This window comes from Pogoniulus pusillus, chromosome 19 (assembly GCF_015220805.1).
Source record: "Pogoniulus pusillus isolate bPogPus1 chromosome 19, bPogPus1.pri, whole genome shotgun sequence".
NCBI lineage: Eukaryota > Metazoa > Chordata > Aves > Piciformes > Lybiidae > Pogoniulus > Pogoniulus pusillus.
Genome location: NC_087282.1, coordinates 22,847,062 through 22,868,005, shown reverse-complemented (window position 1 = coordinate 22,868,005; position 20,944 = coordinate 22,847,062). Strand labels below are relative to the sequence as shown.

Below are 20,944 nucleotides of genomic sequence, written 5' to 3'. Positions count from 1 at the left end.
CTCTCCCCTTCAGCACACACTCAGGACCAGCGCCAAGCACCTCCCAGCCCATCCTGAATTACCGTACCAGTCCCACTGTGTTGAAGAGGACCCCAGCAAAGGTGGGCAACTCGTTCAAGATCCTCAGGTACTGCAGCTTCGCCTGGGCTGTGGAGACCTGACAAAACACATCACAGAGCTCAGCACCACCAGCACCACGAGGAAGAGATTCAAAGACTGGCACAAGCTCGGGAGGGCCCAAGCAGGGGTGTGCAGCACAATGACAGCCAGCTCAGGGCAGAGGCTGTGCTGGCAGCAAGCCTTGGGGCTTGACATGGGGTGGAGGGTCCCTGCTCCCCTGCCATCCTGGGCAAAGGCTGGGAGGTAACTCAGAGTAGAGGCTCAGCCAGAGAGCAGCCCAGATGCTTGATGTACACATCCCCAGAGCTGTATAACCCTCCTGGGGGACATATAATTGCACTGGGGTGCTCTGAAGGCTGCAGGGCCCCAGGCAGTGGCTCAGCAGCCTCCTCCAGAGCTCTACAAGCCCAGAAGCAGAGATAATGACAAACTCAGGCATGAGCCAGGTGTGCTGCTCCGGCCAAGCTGATTGCTGCTCCTGGCTGCTCTCTGACCCCCACTGCAGTCTCCACAATCCAGATCAGCTCCTGGAAGGGGATTCGGGAGAGAGAGCGGCTGCCTGTCTGTCACCACAGGACTTACTTCCCAGGCAGAGGGACTTAAGCAGCAGTAGAAGTTGTTCCCATGCAGTCAAGAGACCAGAGGAAGGCTGGGGCAGCAGGCACGTCTCCACCCCGCCAGCCCTGAGCCACGGCCCTGCAGCTGGGCTCACCTTGGCGCTACCAGGCTGGTTCTGGTGGGCTTTGAGCTGCTGCGAGAGGGATTTCCGCAGACTCTTCTCTTTGATGAGCTGAAGGAGCGAGGGGGGCAGGAAGGGCTCCAGGCCCCACTCCTTCCTGCGGGGAGGGAAGCTTGCCTGAGCCGCCCAGCCAGGGACACCTCCGATGTCCCCGGGAGGGACAGAAGCCACAGGCGCTGCCCGAGAGCATCCTCCTGCCATCAGAGGGAGCTGGAGCCGCACCAGCACTTCCTTGGTATCGCAGCTGGAGCTGCGGCAGCCCCCGGTCTGGATGGCATCCCTGGCTGCTGTCACAGCCACCAGCACGGGTTGCGGGGCACACTGGCGCCAAGCCCAGCCCCCACTCAACTTCACCTAAGGTGAAGGGATGCAGAGCAAATCCCCAGCCCCCTTTTGGGGTTCTTCTGAGGTGCCACCTCCCTTCTTCTTCTCCTCCATGTGCACCGGGCAAGGCCAGCCTGCACAGATGGACTCCATAGGGATTTAAGACCAGCAGGAGCCACAGGAGGGCTGAGCCAGGGCTGCATGGCTTGGTGCAGGGCTGAGATTACACAGCCACAGTGCTTTCTCCTCGCCTTGGAAGCTGGGTGGAAAATCAGCTCAGGTTCCCATGGGAATGATCCTGGCTTCACAGCAAATATCCCTGCTGGCCCTGGCAAGGCTGCCACGTGCAGCTGGATGTGGGGGGTCCTGCGGTGGGCCCAGGGATTGCATGTCACTGCTAGCAAGCCCGTGAGCCACCAGGCAGTTCCAGGGGGGCCCCGAGGGCATCTCTTGCTCAGCACCCTGCGATGGTGCGGGGAGCACTCCAGTCAGGCAGGGGCTGCGAGCAGAAGCAGAGGGAGGGGACACGGAGGAGGGCTACGTGGCAGCGTGGAGAGGGGGCAGGAGGACTCACTCCACGTTCTTGAGGGAGACCTTCTGGCTGGGGCGCGTGGCTGAGACGGTGATGTAGATGTGGAGGGCAGCCAGCCCCAGCAGCATCTCCGGCTTAGGGTCTGTGCCGAAGCGCTCTCTGATCACATCGTTGCGGCTCTGCGGGAGGGAGGGCAGGTGTCCTCAGACAGCCCCGGGGACAGGGTGCTGTCCCCTGAGGGATGCCTCCACAGGGCTGCCAGCACCACCAGCTGCCAGCGGGGAGTCCCCTACCTGGATGTACAGGTACTCGAATGCTGCAGGATCCCGGCGCAGCAGCTCCACCGGGTCCTTGGGGAAGAAGCTCACACGGAAGAGGCATCTCATGCCGTGGTAGTGCGTCCTCTGTACGACCTGCGGCGGGAGCAGAGGGGAATGGTGAGCCCAGGAGCCAGCTATGTCTAACGGCAGGGCAGCAGACTCCCTGCTCCCTGGATGGGTACTTGATTTCTCTCCTCCGTCCACCACTTGATGCCTTCATCCCAGGAAGAGCCCAAACACTCCTTGGTGTGACACCTTTGCTTGGTGCTGCAGGGGTTTATGTTACCAAGCTAATGCTTCCTCCACGATACTCATTTCATTCCTGCTCTTGTGCAGTGCCAGCTTCCTGGTTCTCCTGGGCAGGCCGGGAATGTTCAGGAATTCTGTCTGCAGCTGCCCGGGATGGAGCACAGAGCACTTGCACAGTGCTGCCAGGGTGGGATGGCCAAAACCCTGATCACCTCTCTCTTCAGCCACCCTTTGCTATCCTGATCCCAGGATCATGCCAGAGGCAAGGAGAGGCTCCATCATCCCACGTCACAACCCTGGTCAAGCCCCATGCTGGTGAGGGAAAAGCCTCCTTGTGCCCCAGCCCCTGGCGATGGCTGAGCCCATGCCCACCCACACCCAGCAGCTTACATGGGCCAGCGGCTGCTTGTCCTGGAGCAGCAGGAAGCGGTGGCTCTGCTCCGGGCTGGAATACTCCAGGACCAGGGCAAAGTGCTCAATGTGTCTCAGGGACAGGCGGTCCTGCAATGTCACCATCACGTCCTGCAAACACCAAAGACAGGCCTGGCTGTGAGGCACTGCCTCCCTGCCAGGGTGGGTGGGAGCTGGCACCTCACTGAAAGCTCACCCCCTCTTCCCTGGCACCTGGGGCTGTGCCACTGCAGGATAAGGGACCGCAGGATGGTACCCAGCCACTGCTGGGTGAAGTGACATTGCAGTAGGAGATGACCAGCAGCCAAACCCTTAGCTTCTCTGCAAGGTTTGGGGAGGGGGGGCTGCAGAGAGCTGGCCTCTAGCAATGGGGTTCACAGGAGCAGCCATCCTGGCTGGAGGGCAGGTTCCCAGCAAGGAGAGAAGTTAGGAAGGAGAGAAAGACAGCAGAATCCCAACCCTGCCAGCTGCAAAGCGTGTCACCCAGGGAGGTGAAGGGGCTATCTATCATGTGGTGGCAGTTTGCAGCCAGCCAAGCACCGCTGACATTTGTGCAAGGAAGCAGGAGACAAGGAAAAATGGTTTGGGCAGGCAGGAGGAGAGACACATCACAGTGCCGTGGAGGAGAGCTAAGGGGCCCACCTTCACGGTGGTTCTGCCATCAAACGTGAAGGATTTGATCTGCCCATTCTCCAGGAAAACCTTCAGCACGTTGGGAATGAGGAGGAGAGCTTCTTTCTTCAACATGTCCTGGCACACGACAGCAGGGAAAGGAGAGAGAATGGGGGGCGCAGAGAGACAGAGGGAGGGTGGGGAGAGAGAATGAAGTGTCAGAGATGGAGCAGTTGCAGCGTCCTCCACTTCTCTGGGCTTACAGCTAAGAGGCTCATTTCCCTCCGAAATCCTGCATCTCTGCTGAGCCACCGAGAAGCACAGAGCTGCAGCAGCTCAGAGCTGCTCCCAGGGCATCCCACTCCACCCAGCACATCCCAGAGCCATGCCTGTGCCTGTCAGCCTGTCCTGCTCATCAGCTGATATCCCCGAGGGGAGGTGTTGGTCAAGGTGGCTCAGAGCCAGTCTCCCTTTCCTGACCCTCAGCTCAACCTTGCACATGCCCTGTGCAGGAAGCTGGGGGAAGGTTGATGTTTATTTAGCAAGAAGCTTTGCAATCAGATAATTGTCTAATTGATTTTGCTTAAAATTAGAAATGACTGGAGGCACTTTACCAGGCTTTTTTGCTGATGTTGTTTGGGGTATTCTTCAGGTTTTGCTGGTTTGTGTGCTGCCTAATCAAACCTCTTTGCAATTAAGAGATAATGGCACTGGGTGGAACTCTGCTGCAGCGTAACAGCTTCCTTGTGCATGGGCGCTCCTGTGAAGCCTTTGGTCCCAGGTTGCAAGCCACAGACCTTCCTTAGGGCAGGTGCTGGCACTCCCCAGTCACCCTTGGGTGCCCAAGGGGACTGAGATGGGATTAGATTTTCAAGGACAGTTTCTGGGCAGGGACAGGGGAGGACCAGAACACATCCCCTCAGAAGTGAATCAATGCTTCTGAATGTGCCCAAGGGCATCTGTCCTATGGGCTCCCTGGGCCAAAGGGCTGCTCTCATCCACAGAGCCCAAACTGGCCGAAAGGAGCCCTGTGGCCTTCAGTCATCCTGTGCTCCACAGGCCAGGGGATGCCTCAAGAGGGTGACTCATGCAGGAGGGCAGGGCTAGGACTTACTGGGTCTGTCTCACCGACTGTCACCTGCTCTGAAAAGCGGACCTTGGCGGGGTTGGACCTCAGCTTCGCCTTCTTGGCTGCGCTGATGAAAGCAGATTTGGGAGACTGGAAAGAGAGCACTGGGTGAATCGCCTGCCTGCCTGCCCTTGGAGTCCTGCTGCAGCAAAAGTCAGACATGGGTCCCAGAAAAAGCCTCTCCAAAGCTGGGGTGCTGATAAAGAATGGGCAGCAAACCATGAAATGGGGTGGGGTGGGGTACAGTAAGTCCCCTTTGCTGTGGTTATACAGTGCTGCAGGCAGGGCCAGAACAACGAGCAGCAGCCCCTGAAGTGAAACCAGCACCCTCAGTGTGATGGGGAAGGCTGCACCCCTAGAGCACACACGTGCCTGGCACCCCCTGTGCAGGCTGAGCTCTGAGACGTGAGCCAGGGCTTGCCCAGAGGCACTGGATGGGAGAGACAAACCTCTCCGATCTGGGTCTCCAGCCAGAGGAAGGAGCCAAGTGACCAGGAGATGGGGGGCTGCAGGACCCTAAGCATCCCTGCAAGACCTGGTGGCAGTGTGGAGAGAGAGGGAGCCTCTGTCTGCACACACTGTGGTATGGAGGCTGTGGTGCCACAGACTCCCTCTGCATCTGAGAACACCAGTGCCAGCCAAACAGCCTGTCCTGGGTGGCAGTCTTCAAGGGCCAGGAGGAAAGGAAAGGTTTTTTTGAGCCTAGCCCACTCACCACTCCTGATTGATGGAGCAGCCCTGCGTGGTGGCCTCTCCTTCCTGGAGAGCAGGGGAGCACAGGGCAGCTCTGGCAACACTGACATCAAAGGGCTCAGTAGAGCAGAAACAATGCCCTGCCACCACCAACGCTGGTTCAGTCTGCTCCAGTGACAACAGGTGCTAAGCCCCAGTGCACAGTCACCACCTGGTGCCAGCATCACTGCCTGGGGCTGCAGCCTGGCACTCCATCTCCCCACGGACGTCTGAGTCTGTCAGGAGCGGCAACATGTCCCTTGCTGCCTCTGGCTGGATAGGTCACTTCATCAGACACGCCTGATGCCCTCACAGACCACATGGGGATGGTGACATGTTCCTTCTCTCCCTCCCTCCTGAGAGGAGTTAGCTACGAGGACAGGGAAATGTCTGCCTGGGTGCCTAAAATGACGCTGTGGGGCTGCAGCAGCTTTCAGACCCAACGGCTTGGAATAGCCTTGAGATGGTTGGACACTGCTCCAACACCTCAACTGAGCTGCCTAAGCGAGCCCATGGGGCCTCCAGAGATCTCCCCCAGGGCTCTTACCCCCTACCATGGGTCCCCTCAGGCTGCCCGTGGCCCCGCTGGTCTCACCTGGTGGGTGTGCAGGACCGTGAGGATGATGAAATCCTTGGCCTTCCTGTGACAGAAAGGAGAAATGAAGGTGGATGTGACCTCAGAGCAGCAGATCTCAACATGTGCATTTAGCTACTGAGAGCGAGCACATCCCAACCTCCCCGGTCTGATGGTGGCTGGGACCCTTTTACAGGCTCCTTGGGGTGCTTGGTAATATAGGTCTGGGTGCTTTCCTAGTGCTGCCCACCCCTTGCCAGATCGAAAGAGGTATGACCTTTGCTCATCTTGAGGCTTCCCCACATCAGCAGTGACCACTGGTGGCAGCAGAGCCTGGGGATGTGCACTGACACCCCAAGGCTCCAGCTGGGGCACAGCAACCTGGCATGAGCCCAGTCTGGAGGCGATGAGGGACGAGTGTTGTCCTCACCTGACAAGCTCGATGAATCTCTCTCTGGGGGCTTCACTCACGTCCTCATCATTGATGGCCAAGATCTGGTCTCCTGGCAGGAGTTTATCCTCAGAGGGGCCGCCTGCCGGGAGAGAGGGTCAGGGCCAGCCCAGGCAACCTGAGGCTGTGAGGTGAGGGGGAAGCAAGAGGGTCCCAAGCACCCCAAAATGTCTGCCCATGTATGTGGCTGTGGAGGGCACCCCACAGCCCTATCAGTGGGGATAGGAGAGGACAGGAGGCCAGGGAGGGATCCCACTAGGGGAAGGTGCTGCTGTGCTTCCTAACGCCCTGCAGATGCACCCAGGGACCCCTCTAGGGCATACCTTACCTGCTGCCACCGAGCGCACCACCACCGGCTTCTCACTGCCGGCCACGAAGCCGAACCCGAGCTGGGGGTGTCTCTGGACCGTCACTTGTCGGAGCGTGTCCGGAGGCAGCTGCCCACATTCCATATCATCGCCACTGCGCTCCTCCGGCATCACATGGCTGCGCTGCGGGGGCGAGGGGCAGGCTGCGGGGGCGAGGGGCAGGCTGCAGGCGCCGCAGCCCTCCCCGCCCGCCCCAGCTGCTCCCAGACCTCTTAGAGGGCAGTCCCGCTCCACTTGCCTCCTGCATGGCAGGTCCTAGCAGCTTGCCGGGACACCCACGGCCCCCTCCCTGCCTCGGTCCTCCCTTGCAAAGTGGTGCTGCTCAGTGCCAGTCCTTGCCACAGAGTCAGCAGCTTGGAGGACAGTCGTGGAGTTGCCCCCCAAAAGTAAATCGTGCCATCCTCTCCTGGCATCTCACTACCCCATTCCTCTTCCAGCATCTCATGTCATTAGATGGGAGACCAACGCAGGATCGACTCCTGGTGGTGTGACTGGTCGTTACTTGAGGGGTGCCACCACCATGAGGTTCAGAGGCAATGGCAGCCCTGGCACAGCCAGAGTGCCACCTTGCTGCCTGTTGTGCAGAGGTTTAAGAACAAGCTGAAGGGTTGGCTGCTGCTGAAGGGCTGGCTGTTCCACACCGTGTGACACTGCTGCACAGTGCCAGGGGCACATGGAAACAAGTGCACAGAAGCACAGAATGGTTTGGGTTGGAAGGGACCTACAGAGGCCATGTAGTCTAACCCCCTCTGCAGTAAGCAGGGACATCCTCAGTGAGCTCAGGTTGCCCTTGTCAAGCCTCTCCTTGAATATGCCAGGGCTGGGGAGAGGCCTTGAGCACAGCCCTACGAGGAGAGGCTGAGGGAGCTGGGATTGGTTAGCCTGGAGAAGAGGAGGCTCAGGGGAGACCTTATTGCTGTCTACAACTACCTGAGGGGAGGTTGTGGCCAGGAGGAGGTTGCTCTCTTCTCTCAGGTGGCCAGCACCAGAACAAGAGGACACAGCCTCAGGCTGTGCCAGGGGAAATTTAGGCTGGAGGTGAGGAGAAAGTTCTTCCCTGAGAGAGTCATTGGACACTGGAATGGGCTGCCCGGGGAGGTGGTGGAGTCGCCGTCCCCGGAGCTGTTCAAGGCAGGACTGGACGTGGCACTTGGTGCCATGGTCTGGCCTTGAGCTCTGTGGTAAAGGGTTGGACTTGATGGTCTGTGAGGTCTCTTCCAGCCTTGGTGATACTGTGAGCCTGTGATAACTACCTCCCCGGGTAACCTGTTCCAGTATCGCACTACCCTCATGGGGTAGCCAGTCTTAAAGCTGGGATTAAGGCAGGCTCAGCCATAGCTGCTGGCACCACCACCAGCCCTAGGGCTCCTCAGCGCTGACATCCAGAAGACAGAAAGACCTAGTCTGGGGCAAGGTCGTGCCAAACGTGCCCTCGGTATCCCAGAGCAACACCAGCTGCGACTTCAGATGCCTTGGCAGGGCTGTGAGCGATGCCAGCAGCGTGGGGCCGGCAGCGGCGCGCAGCACAGACAGCCAGCAGCGTGCACGGCCGTGACCAGAAACCCAAGTGCTGAACGCCCTCCTGCTTCTGCGCTGCTCGCTCCTGTGCAGACTGTTCAGCTCGCTTGAGAAAGATCCTTCCCAGCCTTCTGGCAGCACATCAATTGTTCCCTCTCTTATCAGTTTAGGATCTGACGCATCATCCACCTAATGCAATCTGTCTGCGTTTCCAGCGCTGCAGAGGGAAGAGGGGCAGCACGGGGGGCCAAAAGGGAAGGGGATCCTCTTGCAGCTTCAGGTCAAGTACCTTGCTGCCATGAAAGACAGCCCTATGCTGACCCTGAGACCTCAAGTGACCTATCCCAACATCTCCTTCTGGCCCTATCCCTGCTGCCTTGTCTCCCACAGGAGCCAGGAGGGCTCTGTGCACCGTTTGCCTCCCCTCTGTGTCAGGGACACAGCACTGGCTGTGGATGAGCTGCACTCTGGGGTGATGAGATGCCACCCCTGCTGGGTCCATGCTGACCCATCTCTGGTGCCCAGCTGGATGGGTACTCTTTACTCGTGCAGTGGCACATACTTGGAGAAGCAACACAAGACCTGGACAAGGGAATTGCTGAGGAGCAGAAGGGTGTGGGCATCTCCTGGGGCAGGAGGGAGTCCCACACCTGTCGGCAGTCCCCATGGGGTGCAGCACCCACGAGTGCAGGGTACAGGGCTGGTTCCATCAGCAGGAGAGTGCAGCAGCAGGGAAGCGCAGGCAAGACCATCTCCCCTGCGACCAGCTACGTGCTGCCTCATTAGCTGCTTTGCTATTCCCGTGGGCATTCAAAAGAACAACAACAGCAACAACAAAAATACCACACGACCCAGGCAATTTTCCCAAACAAACGTTATCCAAAGCCATTGTTTGCAGCTGAAAAGGGGATTTAACACAGCACAGCATCTCCATGTGCCTGGTGAGAATGGCTGCTCTCGCAGAGATGGAGCTGGCTGCCAAGAGACAGCAGAGAAGCTGAGCTGATGGCCTCCCAGGGGAGATCATCCCCTTTTAGCCCCCCTGAGTTGCCCACAGGAACTCCAGGCCTCCCCATCCAACAAGACTCCACAGCACACGAGTGTGAGGATCAACTGCAGGGCTCCAAGCACTGGGGTGCCTCAGAGATGAGGCTGAACTCAGTGTAATTGCTCTGGGGAAACTGAGGCAGAGGTTTGCTCACCAAGGCACAGCATGTGGATGACAATGTATGACAGGATGAGGGGCAATGGGTTTAAACTGGCAGAGGGGAGATTTAAACTAGATGCTAGGAAGGAGTTCTTTACAGTGAGGGTGGTGAAACACTGGCATAGGTTGCCCAGGGAGATTGTGGAGCATAGAATTGGTGATTCTGTGCTCCACAACCTTCCTGGAGGTGTTCAAGGCCAGGTTGGACGAGATCTTGAGTGACCTGTTCTAGTGGGAGGTGTCCCTGCCTATGGTGGGAGATTGGAACTAGATGATCTTTGAGGTCCCTTCCCAGCTAAACCATCCTATGATTCCATGATAAATCCTGATCTACAGCTGCCAAGTTAAAACTGCTGTGTCCCCAGATCCATCCCTTCATGGGCAATTTAGGAGTGGGTCTCAGCCCTGCTCCCCCTCCCACCATTGCCTGCAGACAAGCCTCAGCCCTTTGGTGACTGCTCAGGAATAGCAGCCTCTCCTACAGCTGAATTACCATCAGAAAAGGTTAGTGGAGAAGGTTTTGCAGCTTAAAATGACAGAAGGAAAAGAATATATGCCTCGTTTCAGCCACAACCAGCCTGCTGTCCAGTGTCAAAGGGAAGAGGGGGAATAAAGAGCTGGATACTGACAATGCAACTCCTTTACCAGGCTCTTAAACTGCTCCTCTCCTGATAAGACTTTGATGCTTGCAGAAGCGTTACCAGGGAATTAAATAAGAGAGGAGCAGCGTCCTTGTAAGCAGACTTATCCCCTCCTGGAGAGGCAGGAATGTGCTCAGCAGCAGGTATGACATGCCTTCTCCAGGTTGTGCTCTGAACATCCTTCCTGAGGCAGCTCTCCCACACTGGGCTTGGGGCACATGCCCTGAACCAGAGCAAGATGCTGGAGAAAGCCAGCAGCAGCAGCAGCAGGAGGGGGTAACACTCCCCCCAGCACTGGTAATTACGGTTTGGCTGCAGCCCAGGGCAGCAGGAGCCATTGTTACTCTGCATCCTGGCTTTTGTTCTCCTTCTAATTCCCAGGCACAGAAGTGCACTGGGCTACAGATCTCTCAGCCTTGCTCTCACAGCAGAAACTGGGGTAGATAACAGCCCCTGAAGCACTGCAGCTCTGCCCCACCAGCAGCACCCAAACCCAGCCCCTTTCTGGGCACAGCAGCGATCCAGGCCACACTGCTTGGCCAACACCCACCCACTCCCCTCGATGGGCACAGAGCAGCACTGATCCCATCCCACTTCAGGCAGCAGATAGTCGTTCCTGCCCACGTCCCTACCCCTGCTGTGTCTTTGCCTGCCTGCTGCCTGGCCACAGCCTGAGAGACTGCACTGTGTCCCCCCACATCCCCGCGGACCACTGTGGTGCAAGGTCATTGGAAACGTCTCAGGCCAAGGCAAAAGGACTTGCCAGGAGAAGCCTCCCTGTGCCCATCAACAGCAGGAGCCCACCACAGGCGTGTCCCTGCGGGATGATGGCTGTTCCTCACCCAGCTTTCACGGTGCCTCGGCTGACATGACACGAACATCTCCTCCCTCCTGGGACTGGAACACACCCCCTCTGTGCTCAGAGCTCAGACACCGTCTGGTCATGCTCTGCTGCCCGAGGCAAGAGAGACATCGGCTCCATCTGGTCACTCCCCACCACAATGTGCCACCATGAGATGTGCCTGCAGCTTCCCGACCACCTTCAGAGCTCTGCTCTACAGAGCCAGGCTGGATGCAGAGCCCTCCTTGCCTCCCAGACAGATAAAGGCAGAGCAGGAGTCACTGCACAGGCTGAGATGTACATGTTTAATTTCCTGCTGCAATCAATCTCTGCTGCCTCTCAAGGCTGTTCTTCTCCTCTTGCTTTTACTGCTGACTGACCCCCACTGCCAGCAGAAAAAGCCACCAGAGCAAACCAGCAGCACCTGCCCAGGAGGGCTAAGGGTCCTCACCTGCTCACTCCCACTTTTCCCAGCTGTCTTTAAACAGGGTGGCACCAGGTGGAAACTTCCACAGCTGAAGAAAGGCTGAGCCCCGGGGCACAGAAAGGTTCTGAGCCTTTTATGGTGGGGCACTTTGCACCGATGGTGCTGCAGGGCTGGGTGCCAGCTCTCATCCCCTTTCCTCTGCCGCCGTGAACACCTCAAGAACAAACAGAGCCTGTGCATTCCTGTCTCTCCTGCTGCAAAACCGTGCCCAGCTCCTCCATCTGCCAGGCTGCAGTTGGTGAACGGCTTGTGAGGCATGTGGGAACCTGAACATGTGTGGCAGCAGCAGGACACGCTGGGGAATGGGCCAAGAAGTGTTTTCATGGGGAGCATACGGCAGCTCCAGCCTCACACACTGGTCTCCATCTCACGTGGAGCCTCCTGGGCTGCCAGGGCATGCAGCGACCAACAGCAGGGGCAAGAGTAGAGTGGGCAGAGCTGTCTGGCATGGGATTCGCTCTCAGTGATGCCCAATGACAGGACAAGGGGCAATGGGTGGAAGCTGAGGCATAGGAGGTTCCATGTGAACCTGAGGAAGATTTTTTTCCCTGTGGGGGTGACAGAGCACTGGCACAGGCTGCCCAGGGAGGTTGTGGAGTCTTCCTCTCTGGAGATACTCAAGAACCATCTGGATGTGCTCCAGTGTGACCTGCTCTGGGTGCTCCTGCTCTGGCAGGGGGGCTGGACCAGATGAGCTTTCGAGGTCCCCTCCAGCCCCTGACATTCTGTGATTCTATGACCTGCACCCCTCTGCCAGCCCAGCAAACATCCAGTGACGTTTGGAGCATGTTAACATCAGCTGTGCCCAGCAAGAGCAAACAGATGCTGTACTTCCAGACCACCAGGAAGCCACTCAGAAATGCCACACAGACAGGTGGCATTTGATGGGCTGGCATTGCCTGCCTCTGCTTTGGCAGCAGTTAATGGCTGACTGAAGCAAGGAGGGATGAGCTGCGGGATGCCAGCCTGGCTGAAAATGATGTTAAAGGCAGCAGAATGACCCAGACCTTAATAGGTGAAGTCCTTCATGGGTCCAGCTTGGAGAACTGCAACCTATGTATAGCTCTGCCATATGGCCCAGGACTTTGCCCTCTGTGCCCCAGCTCAGATTTGCTGCTGATATTAGGAAGCAACTGAAAATCAGTAAGAGCTTTTCCAAGGGTTATCAAGGGTTGGCTTTACTGTGGGTGCTGATTCTGCTCTGAGCTGGCAGGTACACCAGGTACACTGCTGCTACACAGGTTGGGTGCCAGATGGCAACCACTCGAGGGCAAAAATACTTTGGGCTTTTCAGCACAGGGACAAGCAGACAGCAAGCAGCATCCCTTGGGTTGGGCTGGACTGAGCTGAGCTGGGCCAGCGAGCAGCCAAGGACAGCTGTAAATAATGAAGCAGCAGCCGCAGCCTGGCTCTGGCCAGCAGCTGCAGCTCTCTGCTGCTCAGCCTGCAGCTTCTTAAACGCTCCTGGCATCTCAGCTAGAGAGCAACACAGGCAGAGGGGCAGAGAGGGATGGAGACCCTGGAGTGGGTTGCCCAGGGAGGTGGTGGAGGCCTCATCCCTGGAGGTGTTTAAGGCCAGACTGGATGAGACTCCAGACAGCCTGATCTAGGGTGAGGTGTCCCTGCCTATGGCAGGGAGGTTAGAACTGGATGATCCTTGTGGGCCCTTCCAACCCTAACTGATTCTATGATTCTGTGAAGCCAGGTGGAATTCCTGTCCCTGGGGCTGGCAGAGAGAGGTGGAGGGGAGTGGGACTGGCCCGACCTGGCACTTAGAGCTGCATCCTGGAGGGCGAGAAGGGCCACTCCCAAAGTCATGCTGCTTATCAAATACAGAGTGAGCATGGCTAACAAATACCCTGCACCCCAAAACCCAACATGCTCAGATCAACAGGAGAGACAGCATCTGAGCAGGATGAGACCATCCTGGAACAAGCCCTATGAGACCACAGGTGGCCAAAGGCACCACAGAGAATCCAAAACTTCCACAGGCAAACACTCAAAAATATTGTCCTCTCCATCTAAGATTTGGTCCCTCCAGCCTGGAAAGGTGAGCAGAATGGACATTGACAGGGCCCCTAAACCCAGCCTGACATGGGGCTGGGAGATGCTACCACATGACAACTGGTGGGCACCTGTGGAAGGAGGTTTAACACATGGAACAGGCAGGACTTTGGCACCCTTGAGCAAACGAATCCCTGGAGCTCACAGCCACAGCTGCAAATTCAGCTGCCTTTCAAAAGCAATTTCCAGCCACTAAAGCCAGAAGCCTCCAAGGTGTCATAGAATCAAGCAGGTTGGAGGAGACCTCCAAGCTCATCCAGTCCAACCTAGCACCCAGCCCTGTCCAATCCACTCAGTGCCTCATCCAGGCTTTTCTGAGCGCCTCCAGGGACAGAGGTGCTCAGCAAAGGTGTCTGTGCTATAGCTGGCCAAATCCTCAGAGAACTTACACCAAGAGTCCATCTGGGACCAGCCCACTCCTCAGCACACAGGAGAATCGTAGGATCATAGAATCAACCAGGTTGGAAGAGACCTCCAAGATCATCCAGTCCAACCTAGCACCCAGCCCTAGCCAGTCAACCAGACCATGGCACTAAGTGCCTCATCCAGGCTTTGCTTCAACACCTCCAGGGACGGTGCCTCCACCACCTCCCTGGGCAGCCCATTCCAGTGCCAATCACTCTCTCTGACAACAACTTCCTCCTAACATCCAGCCTAGACCTGCCCTGGCACAGCTTGAGACTGTGTCCCCTTGTTCTATTGCTGGTTGCCTGGGAAAAGAGCCCAACCCCACCTGGCTACAATGTCCCTTCAGTTAGTTGTAAACAGCAATGAGGTCACCCTTGAGCCTCCTCCAGGCTGCACACCCCCAGCTCCCTCAGCCTCTCCTCATAGGGTTTGTGCTCCAGGCCCCTCACCAGCTTTGTTGCCCTTCTCTGGACACCTTCCAGCACCTCAACATCTCTCTTGAATTGAGGGGCCCAGAACTGGACACAGCACTCAAGGTGTGGCCTGACCAGTGCTGAGCACAGGGGCACAAGAACCTCCCTTGTCCTGCTGGCCACACTGCTCCTGATGCAGCCCAGGGTGCCATTGGCTCTCTTGGCCACCTGGGCACACTGCTGCCTCATCTTCAGCTACTCTCTATCAGCACCCCCAGGTCCCTTTCCTTCTGGCTGCTCTCAGCCACTCAGTCCCCAGCCTGCAGTGCTGCTTGGGGTTGTTGTGGACAAAGTGCAGAACCCTGAACTTGGCCTTGTTAAATCTCATCCCATTGGCCTCTGCCCACACATCCAGTCTGGCCAGGTCCCTCTGCAGGGCTCTCCTACCTTCCAACAGACCCACAGCTGCTCCTAGCTTGGTGTCATACCTGCTCCTAGCTTGGTGTCAGAGGGTACCTGAGCCCTCCTCTACCCAGCGATGGGGAAGGTACCCACCTGCGCGTGTCAGGACACCAGCTGGGCTCCTGAAGGTGAGCGTGGCAGAGATGGGACCCTGCTTGCACGTGCCAAAGTGTGCTGCCAAGTGCCTTCAGGAGGCAGCAGGTCTCCAGGGCAGGCACTGGGCAGCGGCTCCAGGGGGCATCAGGTACCTGTGGAAGCGAAGGATGCTGAGCTGAGCTGAAGACCCGCAGGGTGTCTGCACACACAGCCCTGCTATGCCTGGCACAAATCAGGGACAGGCTGGGGTGCTATGCAACCTGTCTGCATGTGCCCCAGAGACAGTGGTTGCCTCACTTGCCTTGGTTTCCACACTGTTACAGACAACTTCCTCCTATAAACACCAATTGTTTTAATCTGGGGGCTCCCACCATTTTCTCCTCCAGTTTCCCCTGACTTTGGTCTGTGTAGAGGGTTTTTCTTCTCTCCAGCTGAAGAAGCACCTTGCTGAGAAGGGGATCAAAGCAAAATTCTTTAGTAACAGGCTCAGGCCCAGCAGGCTCACGTTCCTGCCTCAACCAGCAGTGGGCAAAGGGGGCTGCTGGCAAAATCAGTCTGAGATGGAAAAGCTGGGCTGGAGGAGAGGCACTTGGGACAGGCAATGCTTCTCTTGCAGGGCTCCACAAACCTGCCTGCAGTGAGGGAGAAGAAAGCTCATCTGCTCTCTACTGTGTCAAGGGCATGCCCTAGGTGACATCTGCAAAGCCATGCCATGGGACAGCTTTCTTAGGGTGTTTTTCTTTCCCTTTAGAGATGCCCAAGCAGCTGGGCACTAACCTAGGGCCCGAGAGAAACTGGTTTCCTGCCCCTCCTCTGCTACCATCTGCTGAAATGATCACGGCCACATTACCTTGGTCCTCTCCTCTGCAGTGATCCTCTGGTGTCAGCAGGCAGGAGCCCTCCTCAGCCAGCCAGGGGCAGGGCCAGGGGAGATGTTACAGATCCGGAGGGATTTTTATCTCTGCAAGGTCTACAGGAATACAGTAAACAGAGAGACAACAGTGGGCTAATAGGAGGTGAATACATAAGAGGATTAATCAGAGATAAGGAGTGATGGGATAAAATTCAGGGCACTTTTCTCCCTTATTTGCACGACACTTCTGCTGTGATGGGGGCCTGGAGCGACACCAATTCCCCATCACAGCTCTGCTGCTCTCTGCTGCTCACCTGCTGACGCCTACTGAACCACTTAGCTCCTGTGTGCCTGGTTTTACCTTCACATTGTAGCAACTTTGCTTCCTGGGGGTTACTTCAGGCACACACTCGCTTGTGTGGGGAGGAGGGTGCCAGCCCCAGGCGCTCCTGCCTCTCTCATGATGGCACAGGCACCTTGAATCCAAACCAAACCTCTCCTGAAGGAGACCCCAAATGCACACATTGTCTCTCCAGAGCCTCCAGGACAGGCTCTGGCTGCTGCATGGCATGGCAGGACCTTTCTGGTGGCAAAGCTGCAGGAGCATGGCCTCCTCCATGCCTGCCCAGGTGGCAAGGCTGCAGGAGCATGGCCTCCTCCATGCCTGCCCAGGTGGCAAGGCTGCAGGAGCATGGGAGCATGGCCTCCTCCATGCCTGCCCAGGTGGCAAGGCTGCAGGAGCATGGCCTCCTCCATGCCTGCCCAGGTGGCAAGGCTGCAGGAGCATGGCCTCCTCCATGCCTGCCCAGGTGGCAAGGCTGCAGGAGCATTCCTCCTCCACGCCTGCCCAGGTGGCAAGGCTGCAGGAGCATGGCCTCCTCCATGCCTGCCCAGGTGGCAAGGCTGCAGGAGCATTCCTCCTCCACGCCTGCCCAGGTGGCAAGGCTGCAGGAGCATTCCTCCTCCATGCCTGCCCAGGTGGCAAGGCTGCAGGAGCATTCCTCCTCCACGCCTGCCCAGGTGGCAAGGCTGCAGAAGCATTCCTCCTCCATGCCTGCCCAGGCACAAAGTGAAGGACTCTGCAGCTGCCAGCCTTGCCCCAAAGGCTTTGCAGAAGGAGAAATGTATTGCTGCATACGAAGTCCAGAGGGGAGTTAAATAAACAGGGAAGAGTTATGGAGCCTTTACATCCCATTAGTGAGGGAGCACAGCCTGCATCCCCTCCCAGGTGGCAGAAAGGAAGATTCAGGGAGACTGTCAACCCCTCTCTCCCAGTGCTGCAGAAAGAGGCCAGAGAACCCAATCAAACACCTTCCCCCAGGTCCTCCTGAGCCTCAAGACTTTCATTCTGGATTTACAGAGAGCAATTTGCTCAGCTGATGACTTGCTGGAGGATTTCAGGACTACTATCACCATCCAGCACAGAGCAGAGCATGAAGGGGCCTGGGAGAAGGGATGCCAAGAAAGGAGGCAGGACTGCAAAAGGGACAGCAACACTCCCAGCCCAGATGGCTGTGTGACAGCCCCCAGGTGCAGAGGGAGTGTGAGTCAGACCTCGTGAACTCATTCAGTACCTCCCAGTGTGGTCCACTGACCGGCTGTGAAAGTCCATCCATGGCAAGAGATGGCCTTGACACAGGGGTGGCAAACCCTGAAGCATGACGGCAAAACCTCCCAGCAGAGTGTTGGTGAGAAGATGCCCAAAGCCAGGACAGAGCTGGCCCACAAGCTTGCCTGTGTGACAGAGGAGCCTGTCCCACCAAGTCCCTGCCACTGCCACCAGCCTCCGAGAGAGCTACACAGGAACCTGCTCATAGGAGGTGACAGGCAGAGCCTCACTGGGTCCCTCTCCACCCCTGCCTTTTCTGAGTCCCCTTCCCGTACTCGGAGGCTCAGCAAAGCTCTTCAGCAGATGGCAGATAAAGGCCAAATACACTGAAAAAAACCCCAGAAACCACCAACAAAGAGAAAACCAAAACAAAACCACAAGCAAAGGAGCAGGAGAACCTTTGTGTGTGATGCTTTCAGCCCGGGGCTGATGGTGTTTTTAGCAGAGAGACTTAATTTATACTTTACATTCTTTTTCCATCCTGCTCTCAGCTCTCTTGCCCATGCCAGCGTGTGCCAGGGGTGCCCTGCAAGCTGCAGCGAGCAGGCTGGTGAGTGCAGCCTGCTCCCCAGGCAGGCAGCCCTATCTTTAGAGGCAGGCTCACCCCCGCAGACTCTGCTTTCTACACCTGTGTGTACAACCTAAGCTGTCAGCCCATGGCTTGGATGGCAACACTCTGTGCTGGGTTGGGAACTGGCTGGAGGGAAGAGCCCAGAGAGTGGTGGTGAATGGTGCCACATCCAGCTGGCAGCTGGCACTAGTGGTGTCCCTCAGGGATCTGTGCTGGGCCCCATCCTCTTTAACATCTTCATAGATGACCTGGATGAGGGCATGGAGTCAGTCATCAGCAAGTGTGCAGATGACACCAAGCTGGGGGCAGATGTGGCTGGGTTGGAGGGCAGAAGGGCTCTACAGCAGGACCTTGACCGCCTGGACAGATGGGCAGAGTCCAAGGGGATGGCTTCAATAGCTCCAAGTGCAGGGTGCTGCACTTTGGCCACAGCAACCCCATGCAGAGATACAGGCTGGGGTCAGAGTGGCTGAGAGCAGCCAGACAGAGAGGGATCTGGGGGTGCTGATTGATACCTGCCTGAACATGAGCCAGCAGTGTGCCCAGGTGGCCAAGAGAGCCAGTGGCATCCTGGCCTGCATCAGCAATGGTGTGGTCAGCAGGAGCAGGGAGGTCATTCTGCCCCTGTACTCTGCACTGGTTAGACCACACCTTGAGTGCTGTGTTCAGTTCTGGGCCCCCCAGTTTAGGAGGGACATTGAGATGCTTGAGCATGTCCAGAGAAGGGCAACGAGGCTGGGGAGAGGCCTTGAGCACAGCCCTACGAGGAGAGGCTGAGGGAGCTGGGATTGGTTAGCCTGGAGAAGAGGAGGCTCAGGGCAGACCTTATTGCTGTCTGCAACTACCTGAGGGGTGGTTGTGGCCAGGAGGAGGTTGCTCTCTTCTCTCAGGTGGCCAGCACCAGAACAAGAGGACACAGCCTCAGGCTGTGCCAGGGGAGATTTAGGCTGGAGGTGAGGAGAAAGTTCTTCACTGAGAGAGTCATTGGACACTGGAATGGGCTGCCCGGGGAGGTGGTGGAGTCGCCGTCCCTGGAGCTGTTCAAGGCAGGACTGGACGTGGCACTTGGTGCCATGGTCTGGCCTTGAGCTCTGTGGTAAAGGGTTGGACTTGATGATCTGTGAGGTCTCTTCCAACCCTGATGATACTCTGATACTGTGAGACTGTGAGACTGTGAACCTCGCAGCAGCCTGGCAAGTCACTGCCCCTCTGATGACAGCAGGTGAAGGTCTCACCAGCCACACACCTCCTCAGCCACATGCCAGCTGAAGGCACTCACCTGGGCAAAGGGACTCAAGGATGCAGAGCTGCTCCTGCACGGGCGTGACCTGACTGCATGCCCTGGTGTCCCCACGGGATCCCAGCACGTTCTCCTGTGGGATACAGGCATCTAAGGCCCACGGGGAATGCAGGCAAATATGCTCAGTCCCCCACGGGATGAAGCCATCTGGGGCCCTCATGGGATGCATGCATGCATAGTTCTCCATGGGACACAGGCACCTGGGCTCTCTTTGGGACACAAGCAGGGGTGCTAGGGTGTGGTGGAGTCACTGTCCCTGGAGGTGCTCAAAAACAGCCTGGATGAGGCACTTAGTGCCATGGTCTGATTAACTGGACAGGGCTGGGTGCTAGGTTGGACTGGATGAGCTTGGAGGTCTCTTCCAACCTGGTTGATTCTTTGATTCCATTATGGGACTTTGTCTCTGTGATCTTCTTAAGGGAATCTAGGACCCCTCAAACTACCTCAACACCCGAGGAACATTCCTTCCCCCAGGCCAATGCCATCCAAGAGCTACCAGCTGCCTATGGCACACAGCTCTGCTGGCCACCCACCAGGCTGCCTGCTCAGTGTCACACAGCCCCTGTGCTCTGCCAGGGCTCCCAGGCAACACCCAAGGTCACACTCTCCTGACTGTGGCAGAAGGAGCAGCTCTGGGGCCCTCAATTCAAGAGAGATGTTGAGGTCTGGAACGTATCCAGAGAAGGGCAATGAAGTTGGTGAGGGGCCTGGAGCACAGCCCTATGAGGAGAGGCTGAGGGAGCTGGGGGTGTGCAGCCTGCAGCAGAGGAGGCTCAGGGCAGAGCTCATTGCTGGCTACAACTACCTGAAGGGAGGCTGTAGCCAGGTGGGGGTTGGGCTCTTCTGCCAGGCAAGCAGCAACAGAAGGGGACACAGTCTCAAGTTGTGCCAGAGGAGGTCTAGGCTGGATGTTAGGAGGAAATTCTTCAGAGAGAGAGTGATTGGCATTGGAATGGGCTGCCCAGGGAGGTGGTGGAGTCACTGTCCCTGGAGGTGTTCAAGCAAAGCCTGGCTGAGGCACTCAGTGCCATGGTCTGGTTGACTGGCTAGGGCTCGGGGATAGGTTGGACTGGATGAACTTGGAGGTCTCTTCCAACCTGGTTGATTCTATGATTCTTTGAAATGCCAACACAGCCTTTTGGTCCCCAGTGTAGTGGATGGGTCCAAATTACCAGCAGGAGTGAGATTCCAGCAGGTGCTGTTCCGTGGGGCCATGGTGGTCAGCACACACCACGGTGTTTGGAAAGCATTGGCAGTGCAGAGAAACACTCTGACAGGCTCCTAAACCAGAGTAAATGACTTATGAATTATTGATGTCATGAGTTTGCCTCCCCTGTTAGGTGAGGGAGAAGAGCTCTGGCTGCTGCTGGCATGTGAGCAGCAGCCACCTCAGATGGAGCCAGCAGACTGGCCACGTCCACGCGTGGCTCCCAGTGGAGATGCTGGCGTGGCAGCTGCTGAAGGCACAGTGATGCTGGCAGGTATCTCTGCCCCAGGCTTCACAGCAGCACAACTCAGCTGCATAAATTCTGATGATCTTCTGAAGTTCTTGCAGCAGCAATTAGTTTGATCAGCCCATGCAAATCAGTTTCTATTTGAAACCAGCCTTACTCAATGGGATCTGCTCAGTATTTGCCTCCTGAAGCTCTCATGCAGATCAGTCTTCCCCATTTCAGGTGTGAAATGCAGCTGGGACAAAGAATGGTTTCACATGCCTGGGCATGGGACCCAGCCTGGCACTTGCTGGTAGCTGCTTGGCTTCATTTGCTGCTTTCAAGCTGATGTTCTGTCCAGAAACAAAGGGACTTAGGCTCTGAAACCTCATCTCCTCTGGCAATGGATTATGTCATTAGATCATTCCAGTCATTTAGAGGAGTGTTTGGATAACCAAATTTAAACAGTTTAGCCCTTCA

General features: G+C 57.1%; 1 protein-coding gene across 5 annotated transcripts in view; it reads right to left on the bottom strand.

Moving 5' to 3' along the window:
• The window catches only part of FRMPD3 (FERM and PDZ domain containing 3), a 70,211-nt gene that overhangs the window by 26,039 nt on the left and 23,228 nt on the right, over positions 1 to 20,944 (bottom strand). Inside the window, exons 1-11 of one of the 5 annotated variants that reach the window (XM_064159627.1) lie at positions 14,696 to 14,781; positions 6,522 to 6,684; positions 6,173 to 6,275; positions 5,764 to 5,809; positions 4,422 to 4,526; positions 3,338 to 3,445; positions 2,675 to 2,806; positions 2,009 to 2,128; positions 1,758 to 1,894; positions 833 to 956; positions 68 to 157 (exon numbers count right to left, since the gene is read on the bottom strand). In XM_064159627.1, coding sequence (XP_064015697.1) covers positions 68 to 157; positions 833 to 956; positions 1,758 to 1,894; positions 2,009 to 2,128; positions 2,675 to 2,806; positions 3,338 to 3,445; positions 4,422 to 4,526; positions 5,764 to 5,809; positions 6,173 to 6,275; positions 6,522 to 6,672 — 1,116 coding nt within the window. In that variant the 5' untranslated portion in view covers positions 6,673 to 6,684; positions 14,696 to 14,781. Of the gene's footprint in view, positions 1 to 67; positions 158 to 832; positions 957 to 1,757; positions 1,895 to 2,008; positions 2,129 to 2,674; positions 2,807 to 3,337; positions 3,446 to 4,421; positions 4,527 to 5,763; positions 5,810 to 6,172; positions 6,276 to 6,521; positions 6,705 to 14,695; positions 14,782 to 20,944 lie in introns of those variants that run through there. The other 4 variants (XM_064159629.1, XM_064159628.1, XM_064159630.1 and 1 more) reach the window with 4 other exon arrangements.